We start from the raw sequence: 11,300 nt of genomic DNA, 5'->3' as shown, positions 1-11,300 counted from the left end.
GGGGGTAAACACAGACGGGTACGGTACTGATCCACCTGATGGGCTGGGACATAGGTTATGCTGAGGGTAGGGGAATGTGGGAGAAGAAGTGTGGGGGGCGGGATGAAAACATTTCAAATATTAATATGACTAACTCTGTTTTCACATTAGTACATATATTTAACTTTCAGCACCAAACAATGACTAATAGGATGACAAGGAACGAGGTAAATGACATGGCACTTAATGAATGGTTTCTATACAGACAGATGGATTTTTGTTGTTATATCCGCCAGGGGGATCATGCAATTGGTCGCCTGCGTGCTCCTCTGTGTCTGTCCACTGATAATTTTGCATTGTGCTGCAGCAAAATGCATAATATTTTGGGTGGCCAGTTATGGCTGCATGCTCAAGGACGTCTCATGGTTGCTGTGACTCACACTTTCTCAAAACACCTATTATTGCATGTTTCATACTGCCATTGACTGTCTGCTGGCTCTTCACTCACTACTCTTAACCGGCCCCCGGCCGGTAGAGGGCTGTTAGTGATAACACAGCTGAGTGCGCCAGTTTTAGTGTTTTGGACGGTGTCTTTGGCTACACTCTGCTGAGTACCCCTCGGCCGCTGCTCTGCCCATAGGCACAGTGGGGGAAGACAGCTCACTTTTATATTTTTGGATGGTCTAAATGGCTAACAGCGAACAGCTCAACATGTTTGTATGAAATGTCTTATACAACAACTTTGAGATGATTGCCTGCATACATCGCCGCTTGTTTTTGACTTTGAATGAAGTGTGATTTACGACCCCTTATAGCCTCCTGGTGTCTAGACGTTGGGTTAGCCAATTGTGGGTTGTATTAATGCAATCATACAATACAGCAATGGTCGTTGCACAACTTGCACAGATCTGCACTTTACTGAGTGCATCTTTCTATTTACCTCTGTCACTGTAGGAGGAAAGAATTAAACGCTTCTGCTTAAAGGAATAGTCTGACATTTTAGAAGATTATTTGATTCCCTTTCTTATCAAGAGTTAAATGAGAAGATTGACAGCACTCTAATGTCTGTACTGTAAATATGAAGCTACAACCAGCAGCTGGCTAGCTTAGCTTAGCACAAAGACTGGACACAAGGGGAAACAATCTGGATTCCCGATTCACATAAATACATACTGTATCTATAACTATACACCACTAAATAATAGAAGAGAAAGCTGGTAGCACCTGAAGCTATGTATAATAAATAATGCAAAATAATTCTAAGCATCATTAGTAATCAATTAGGCATTAGTAACACACTTTTTATATTGCAGACTTGTAAAACAATCACTAACTTTAAGGCTGCTGTCTTAAATGTCAAAGTATTTAGGTGCTCTAAAAGTATAGATGTGCCCCACTCTATTCACATTGGTTGTGCTGCAGTTGGTACAAGACGATTTCTTATTTTTTGACTCAACGTATACTAAAAGATGCATTTCTGAATCAAGACGGTTCCAAGATTTCCTAACACACAACATTTATAATAAGAAAAAATATGATTTGCATAAACCCAGATCTATCTAAGCTATGGCTCAAACAACATAATTTAAGTAAAGCGTCAAGGACATCATTAAAGCCCCATACCCCTCCTCCAGCTTCCATTGTTGTGTGACGCTACCCCTAGACATGCAGTTTGGTTCAGCTGAAAGAGCCAATTCCTCTCATGGTGGCAGATTGAATATGGAGGTCTTCCGCGCTAAGCTGTTGTGACTGAGCCATGTGGACAGCCTGTCGTGTCTCAACAGAGGCAGTTTGATAGTGACAAGCCCTCACCCATCTATGTCGGTCTTATTCTGAGGCTGCCAAAGCAACTCATCTGCCTCCACTCCACTCCGCTAGTTTGTCTGCAGTGCTTGTCAGCAGGAGGAGGCAGCGAGAGCGTGTGCGTGAGGGTGATAGAGGAAGACAGAATGTGGTTGTCTGTGCATGTGTGTGTGTGTGTATTGTGGTGTGCATCTATGAGAGGCTCTTTAAAACACTCTTTTATTCAGAAGCACACTGTTCAAGGTGAGATGAGGGATGAATTATTCAGAGATATTTCCCATAGCAGGAAAAAGGTGTTTTTGGAGGTTAGACCATTGAAAGGCTGTGTATGTGTGTGCATAAGTGTGTGTGTGTGTGTGTGTGTGCCTGTAAGAGCAAGAGGGAGAGAGGATGAGGAAGGGAGAGAGAGTTGGAGAGAGAGAGAGAGAGAGTTGGAGAGAGAGAGAGAGAGAGAGAGAGAGAGAGAGAGAGAGAGAGATAGTGTGGGTGTTTAGCAGGGCAGCATGGTGGTGGAGGTGGGGCACATCTCCAATCAGCCAAACAAGCATTGTTGATGTGGAGCCATAACTGCTGATGTTACACAGCAAGTTATAATTTACCCAATTTCCCCCTCGGGCAATCTTTAAAATTTCATCATTGAATCTAATTTAACATGTCTGCAGCGCCTCATTCAACTATGACCGCAGCATAAAAAAAAACAAGGTGGTGATGGAGATCCAAAAGTGCGACAAGAACGTTTATCCACGATGATGCGGCGACAGTCATGTCTGTCACTGCGCAGAGCGCATATTTATATTTATGAAGAACTATACTCACTCATTCGAGGCACACACACTGTCAAGATCTAGAAAATGTGAGCAGTATTCAATTACTTTGTTTTCAGTGGATGATTGTTCTCTGCATACCCAAAGGACTTTTCAAAATTCGCTCTAAACTAAGAGCTTACTCGTTTATTTAAGCAAGGACGTGTTTAAACTATGGCATGAGGGAACGAGCAAGTGCAAGTAATATAAATAACTGTTATAAATAACTGACTGGAATCAGTTTGGTTTTTTAATATGCCACAAAAGTGCCTTATACTTTGATGCTCTTGCTGTAATGTTGATTTGTGTCGTGATCTCCAAAGTTCTTACGACCAGGAATATTAGAAACAGCCAGGATACCATGTTACCTGTTACATGTTAGCCACACACTAACTACATATTACCTTTGTGTTTGTGAGGTAGCAACCGCCGTTAAAATGCACAGCACTCAGCATATGAGTGATGCGGTTGTGTACAGTATCGTACATTTTTAATAGATTATATACAGTGACAAGGAAGATGAGATTATTCAAACATACGTCATTTATTTTTACACCACAATTACCGCCAACCAGTCATGTTGCAGTTTAGATCCATGGCTGTCCAAAATGTCACCACTTCATTGTTTTATCCAATTAGACATTAGTGTGCATTATGTCATAGCATGTGAATTCTTAAATTACGGCCAAAAAGTGTTTATTTTTGTGAGGTAACTCAGATCTTCGACCATCAAATTCTAATGAGTTCAACCTTGAGTGCAGGTGGACGTTTGTGCCAAAATTTTCGAAATTCGCTCAAGGCTGAGATATCTGAGAAAGGGCATGAGGTCACAGTGACCTGGACCTATGACCTCCACATTCTAATCAGTTCATCCTTGAGTCCAAGTTTAATCGAAATACAATGACAACATATCAGTATCTAGTGATCCCGTGTACATTTTGTGCCAGGGGGTTGCAGCACGCCTGTGACACAGTAAGAAATGTATCGGATTCGGAGGGTCATCGTCAATGGGTTTGTAGGGGGATGGGAATCATCAAATCTGTTCTTCCTATTGCTCTTAAAAGCAGCTCACTTCCTGTGACGGCTTATTGATAGTTTCCTCATATTAAGTCTTGAGACTGGCTTCTCCAAAGAGGAAACTGATTCTGCAGAGCTTTCACAGAGTTGTGTGAGCTGCACCTGTTCTGGGTTTATTTTTTCAGCCCAGAACAAACACATACTGTGACTACCGTTGGGACAGCGACTGGCTCCTCACCTTATCTCCGGTCCTATGACGGAGTGTCTGCGGAGCGCGGCTCTGGCCCTGGCGTTGGTCAGATTGGAGGTAGGCTCTCCGTTCATGGCCAAGATGGCGTCCCCCACCCCCAGCCTGCCATCCTGGCTGACAGAGCCCCCCTGGACCACGCTGCGCACCAGCATGCCTGAGCCATCCTTGATAGCGCTCACCGACATCCCTGCCAACACGCACACACACACACGCACACACACAGACACACACATGGGCACAGGTGAGTGGAGGTTCTGGCTAAGGCTGCTCTGAATGCATGCCAAACAGACAAGACAGTCACCCAAACAACACACCTGACAGCGGGAATAATCAGCATAATCAAGACAGACACTAAGGCAGATTAGCACGCAAACATGGCTACGCATGTTTGACATTTACACGGCATCATCCGTCACAGAGGCGCGCAATCGCGGACACCCACAGAGGGCGCAGGTGACTCCAGGGGAAGCACACGCCAGCAGCACAAACACCTGACTTTGGCTTGATCCAATCGGACGCTAGGCGGATTACACAAACACTTCATTAATGCAAACAGGCAGAAGCAGACACACACGCAGACACACACACACACACACACACACACACACACACACACACACACACACACACACACTGCAGAGAGGAAGGGCTACAACCGACGATTTAGGTAATCTAGTCTCCGGCGCCTGCATTACTTCTTTGCTATCTACTGGAGGACTACGCACATCCACAACACTATGGTCGTACATAATTTGAAGTTGGTCAAAGAAATGACTTTGTGCTTATTTTTTTTGATCAAATAAATCGTTTATTGATTGTTTTGGTTTTTTTTGGTATTACATTTAAATTACAATACAATCATAGTGCCTGGAATACACGACTACAGATACTGACAAGATGAACAGAAGTCACACATTTCATGAGAGGAAGACTGAGGTGAGATTATGATGAATGTCTCAAAATTCCATGGGTGCTATAATTTACTTTAACACAGCATCAAAAATACATAGGGGTTTTTCTCTACAACAAACTGCTGCGTGAACTTTTAACAATAACTCCCACATGAAAATCTATTTGTTTTGACCTCAACGAAAAGTATTTATGATACCACAAACTAAGTGCAATAGGTTCATACCATTCGAGAAAAAACAAAGACTTCTAAACAGGCTGCAAGTATTCATGTTTTGAGACGAGCAAGGCAAGAAAAAAAAAGACCTCATTATGATCCGTTAAAGCTTCTCCGTTAACAGCCTGCTATAAAAGCCATACAGTCCTTGCAGTACAAACCAACCATACGCTCTACGTACTGTACATAATAGCATCTCCAAATATGGGCATTTAGTCATAGTTGCACATTGGATAGAATTGTACATGGCACCTAATAATAGGAAGAATATAAAGTAGTGCAAATAGTACTACAATAATATTGCTCGTTAAAAAATCCCCAGTTATTCAGGCCTTACAGATACTTGCTTGGAAGTTCAAATATATTTAAATGAACATAAAACACAGAACATCTGTAAACCCTCCACATTTGGATATCCAGAACACCATGCTGCATTAAATAACTCAGCAAGCAGACCTACAACAATTTAAACAGATGAAAACCAAAGAATGCACTGACACACAGACTGCAGGTTATGACCTTGATATTCTTTTTCTACCTATGAACATTTACATAATCTTAACACATATACACACACACACACACACACACACACACACACACACACACACACACACACACACACACACACACACACACACACACACACACACACACAAAATAGTGTGTTGAGTTTGTTTCCTTGTGCTTTGCACAGTGCACCTAGATTAAAGTGCAGGAGCGCCTTGTTTTCCATCCTGAAATGTTTGATTAACCAATAAACTCTCAGCACTGGAGTATAAACATAAATGTATTTAGAGATTAATATATACTTATTGGTTTTAATGGATTACTGCTCATGCACCCCCATGCTAGCCTCTCAGACACACACACACACACACACACACACACACACACACACACACACACACAGTAATCATCTCCTCCTCTCAGGTATGAGGAGCACACCACTACTCTTCGGGGCGGTCGTCATCACCGCCGCCTATTAGCGCCATTATCGCCGTGCCAGCGACGTACACACACCAAGACACCATCACCATGAGAAAGACGGAGAACATACCAAGGCTACGGTTGCCCCGGACAACAGTGATTGTCCTCTCAAAGCTGGTGCGGGGGGGCAGAGGCGGCGCCCGCTGCCTGTAGTCGTCCTCCATGATGTGGAAACGATGCCGCAGCTGGTTTTCCTGCGAGAGGGATAACAGAGGGCACAAGTGAGTGGGAGGAACTATTGGAAGGATTGTCATGGAACTTTCTTCAGGTAGTCGTGGTCCCCAGAGGATAACTTACTGTGGTGATCCTCTGACTTTTCCTCTCGCTCAACAGCCTCAGCTGTTAGCATGCAGAAGTGTCTTAAAACTTGCATCTTCTCTACTGACCAGCAGGGGGCGACTCCTCTGGTTGCAAAAAGAAGTCAGATTGTATAGAAGTCTATGAGAAAATGACTACTTCTCACTTGATTTATTACCTCAGTAAAGTCTCAAGCTAGTTTCAAGTCTTTTTCAATACAACATGATTCAAATTGTAGTTCGTTTAGAGTAAAATAGACCATAAAGCAGGGTATGCTTTAGGGCGGGCTTACTGTGATTGACAGGTCACTACCGCTACCAGAGCCGTATCTGGCTATCTATGTCACTTCTCGCATTACAATTATGGTAACTTCCGTTCATTGGTTGCAAAAAAGCCAAGTGGCGACGGCTGTAATCCAAGTAGCAACGGCAAAATTGCCGAACTCAAGGCTTCAAAAGGGCAGTCCACAAACCAATGGGTGACATCACGATGACTAAGTCCACTTCTTATGTAAAATATGATTACATACATAAAATGACAAACATAGTTTATGTTTTACCTGCTAAACCATTCCATTCAACTGTTTAGCAAATTTTAAGCAAACTTCTGGACGCCGTAAAAAAATTATATCCTAGGGGCAATTATATCAACTGGTTTGGAGCGAATTAACTTGGCTGGAGCGTACTTTGGTCAGAAGTTGGCGCTATAGGCTATGCACGATCTGCCTAGTAAACAAACGCTGAAAGCAGAAACAGCTAATCTTGTCATACGAGTTAAATATTTCGATAAAAGCCTTTCCATAACCCATTTAGCACAAACTCTTTTTCAACAAAGGGAAAAAACTTTTTTTGCACAATTAAGGAAGATTTATTGAATTTTGCTGTTTTAACTTTTCTAATGCGATACTTCAATAAATGGAATGGTAACATGCTACTGTGAGCATGTTACCATGAGTAGCCACACAAAGCTGCTAGCATGGCTTTAGACTCTTACTCTTGTTTTATCAGGATGTTTGACTCCTGAACCAAAAATATCAACCTCAGAGAGGTGCTAGAGGAAATTCATCAAATACTAGTTGAGATATATTTCATTTGTTAAAATATTTCAGTCTGGATCAAAATGGTAGACCGACCAACCGACCGACAGACAAGCCATCCCGGGGGCCCTGCTGCCATTGCAGATTTGCTACAACATTAGCTCTTGCGCACATTATTGTACATGGAGCAGATCTAACTTCTTGAAAAATACACCGTTATGCACTAATGTCCTAACCTACTATCATCACGACCAATCAGATTTCTGATGTGATAAAAAAAAAAAAAGATTTCAAACAACTATCAACTCTCTGGGGAGAAAGCCTTCGGAGTAATTCTGAGATGTAAAACATGCTGAGAGGAAGATTCTTTGGTCCCTCGGGGCACTTCACAAAGAAAAAAAAGGGGCAAACAGGAGATCGACTTTGAACCTTCACAGAAAGTGCAAGCTACCCTGAAGTTCTGAAGCTATACCTTTGCAACAAGCCGGTCTTTGATGAGAACACACTGACTCTTGCTGCTCTGAGCCTCTGTGTGTGTGTGTGTGTGTGTGTGTGTGTGTGTGTGTGTGTGTGAAAGAGATACATTAAGGCGCCCTTGTGCTGGACCAGGCGCCAATGTCGTGTAAGCAGTAAGCACTTTTCATTGAGAGGCAATTGTTGATAATTAAGCAAAAGTGAGAACAAAAGGGCTGCATCAATAGGATTGAGTTGAGACCACAATGGAGAAACAAAGTCGTTGACACGGAACACTTTCTCTCTACCTGGCCTACTGATACTGATACAGCTGGCTCTAAGCTCGCCGCTGTAGAACGAGAAGGGAGCGAACAAACGCCATCATGGTAATCTCCTTTCTGCAACTCAAAATGGCTACCCACAGAATCTCAGGTTTGCATGGTAATGAGCGACGCTTCCTGTGTGATGGACCACAAGATTCAGACACCTGTGGCGTTAGTGTAACTGTCACAGCAAAGATGCTTCCTGCTGAGTCCAAAGCGTCAAGCAAATGCTGGTTTACGAGAATCACGTGTGGTGGTTGTGCATGATTATTATGAACAAAATAACAGATTTGGAACGTTCAAACTTAGAAGACTGACAATTATATTTATTTAGGATCTATGTTCAGCAGAGAGTATAGACAGAACTGGTGCTTTAAAATAATAATTCTGCAGCACCTAACTATTTGTCAAGCCAACTGCAGGAGACAACCTGCCCTTTACTCTCCTGTGGACCAAAGTTCTACTGGTTTTGTAAACCACAAAAGAGTGAGCAGAAAATATGTAAAATGAACTTTCCGGCAATATCAATGAATCGTAAATCATTTTTTTGCTGTTTGACATACCGTTGAAATGTAACACGGCTGAATGATGCTGTTGTCCTCGGAGTTGCGGGTGTTGGCGTTAGCCTCTGTTGCCTCGGCTAGCAGGCTGATCTGACTGTGGCTGTCGGTGTCATCGTAGGAAACCCGCAGGCTCCTCTCTGAGATGGGCGTCAAGCCGCCGCACAATTCCAGCTGAGAAAGCAAAATTTCCAAAAGTTGAAATCAAGAAAAAAAAGGGCTATTTGCTTTAAAAGTGAGGCTAAAGAAGGTGACTGTAAATTAGACACCTCCTTCTCCTCTCCCACTCTCTCTCTATCTGTAGTGTGGTCGAGCATTGTGTTCGTCTCTCAGCTGCATTAAAAATTCAGACGGCCTGTAACTGGATTCTCGTGTTGCTTGTTACTAAGCCACAAGTCCACAACAATAAGGGGAAGAAATGCTGTGCTCTTGGGGAAAAAAAACCCACACAATTAGGTAATGGTCTTGCATATCTTTATTAGTTTATTAATATAAAAGTAAAGAATCCTGAATAAAAAGTCCACTTTTAAATTTATGGGTACATATGCTGCAGCCAATTATATGATGATATACAGTAGATTGTATGACAATATATAACGTGTCTACTGTCAGACACATAACATAATAGTAATGTATTACTGTATTAATGTATTAGAACTTAATTTGTTAGTTGTATTCAATTTGCTGGATTAGCCAAAAACAGATTCAGCTTCTAATTGGATTTTCAAGAACATGTATTTTGCAAAATTAAGTAGTGTATATGGTATAACCCCCCCCCATCTCTTTACATACCGGCAGTGGTTTGGCAACTCCAATGCGGACAGAGCCATAGCCGGTGGACTTCAGGACGTGCACGGCATAATCCAGGCTGGAGCCCTCTAAGTCACTCTCGTTGACGAACATGAGTCGGTCACCAGGCAGCAGCCGACCGTCTTGATCTGCTACACCTCCGGGCACCAAGGACCGGATTACCAGAACTGTTTTGGTGGCATCTTCTGGATCCTAGAGTTAGACACAAGGATGGCAGATACACAAGGACTTTGAGATCAATTAGATGCATCGTGTGCTAGATGGATGCAGGTAAACAACAGAATAAAAAGGCACCGGTATGAAAGTCAAAGGATTGTGTGGTTTCATAGAGTGGCAACCAGCTGTAGTAAAGCTCTTATTTTCTTACATGGCAGTAAAGCCTTAACGCTGAAATACTTTCCAGTCTCAGTGGTTCAGCACACAAATACCCAGAATACAAGAAGTCCACATGCTTCTCTATTGTCTTCGCCCTATCCAACCTGACACTGCTATTCTTAGACCGCAGCCTATTCCAGTCTGTTCTATCTACAGAAGGGCTCAGGGGGCATGTCTCTGACCTGGTAATCCAGGATACTGAAGCCCAGTCCCGACTCGCCTTTCTCCAGCTCGACCACCTGAGCATCTCTCTCCCACATGGCCAGAGGAGGAGACATGGGGGGCACGCCACGCTTGGTGATGTCCTCAGCCGTGGGACAGGGAATGACACAACCCTGGTCCAACTGGGACAAGCAAAGAGGACAGAGGGAAAGAGGTTAATTCACGTTGTCGGGGGGCATTTTCTGAGTGGCATGTCAAATGCAGAGGATGTGTAACAATTCCAGTGTAGTCTTTACTGTTTTACACTAATGCCTAACCCCTCCATTCCCCCTTTCACCAATGTGTGCCTTCACCTTGTCGTTGAACTCGGCCAGCAGCTCTTTCAGAGTGAGATGGACGTCATCGTCCTCTTCCTCATCGCTGTCGGGAATCGCCGGGGGTACAATGTGCGAGCACACCAGGCAGACATGCTTCGGCAGCTCCTTCAGAATATTGACCACCTCCTTATGTGTCTCTCCAATGAGAGGGATCCCATTCACCTGCCAGGAGGATACTTAATATACATGTGTATATTTCTAATATAGTAATAGTAACAGTGTTTTTCTAAAATAGATATTCCTATGGTCAGTTAGTCATGCTTCAAGCTTTTCAATGACCTGAGAAAACACAACTGTGCTGATTATCAGAGGTTAACGTTGAATTTAACAGAGTATGTCTTCCTGTGATTGTGATGATGAATGAAATCTTCCCTAAAATTGGATATTTTTCGTGATATTTCAGTTTTGGGGTGTCGAGCAATTAGCGGCCACAGCACATCAAGTCACAGCAGGAACAATTAAAGCCGCAAGCGGAAACTAAACCTTGTGAGGCTCATTTAAAAACAGAGCTGAACAGCAGCGTCGCCATGCAGATGTCGTCTGGAGATCAAAGTGGTTGAGCTGCGACACAGTTGTTTGCTTGCACGCTCAAAAGAGACATGGAGGACACCAAACAGTTTGCCGTGTTTTCTAGACAGCAAGCAAAAAGCTACTGTGCGTGAGTTCATCTGAGTGCTCGTCATGATGAACGATATGCGTGGGTGCGTGAACTGGCCCAGCGGAGGGGGAGGAGGGCAAGCTCAAATGCGCAGAGGCACACGTACTCACACCCACCTTCTTATGTTGTATGCTGTACTTGAAATTGCGTGGTGATAACTGGTGTTGTCTGTAAAATGTATGTAAGAAGTGGACGTAGTCACCGTGACGTCATCCATTGGTTTGTCGACTACGGCTTTGAAGCCTAGAGATCGGCATTTCGGACGCCGCCATCTTAGTTTT

At 43.3% G+C, this 11,300-nt stretch overlaps 1 protein-coding gene across 4 annotated transcripts in view; it reads right to left on the bottom strand.

The window, feature by feature from the left end:
- si:dkey-92j12.5 (multiple PDZ domain protein) overlaps positions 1-11,300 on the bottom strand; it is a 40,668-nt gene that overhangs the window by 17,931 nt on the left and 11,437 nt on the right. For all 4 annotated transcript variants that reach the window (XM_068726984.1, XM_068726985.1, XM_068726986.1 and 1 more), the window contains exons 15-21: positions 10,338-10,523; positions 10,005-10,166; positions 9,430-9,639; positions 8,641-8,811; positions 6,039-6,162; positions 3,841-4,039; positions 1-60 (exon numbers count right to left, since the gene is read on the bottom strand). The exon at positions 1-60 is cut by the window's left edge and continues 267 nt beyond it. In XM_068726984.1, the coding sequence (XP_068583085.1) occupies positions 1-60; positions 3,841-4,039; positions 6,039-6,162; positions 8,641-8,811; positions 9,430-9,639; positions 10,005-10,166; positions 10,338-10,523 (1,112 nt within the window). The remainder of the gene's footprint in view (positions 61-3,840; positions 4,040-6,038; positions 6,163-8,640; positions 8,812-9,429; positions 9,640-10,004; positions 10,167-10,337; positions 10,524-11,300) is intronic.

Source organism: Cebidichthys violaceus, unplaced genomic scaffold (assembly GCF_023349555.1).
Source record: "Cebidichthys violaceus isolate CVI_PGR_0920_01 unplaced genomic scaffold, fCebVio1.0.p SCAF_4, whole genome shotgun sequence".
NCBI lineage: Eukaryota > Metazoa > Chordata > Actinopteri > Perciformes > Stichaeidae > Cebidichthys > Cebidichthys violaceus.
This window is presented reverse-complemented; position numbering and strand designations above follow the sequence as displayed.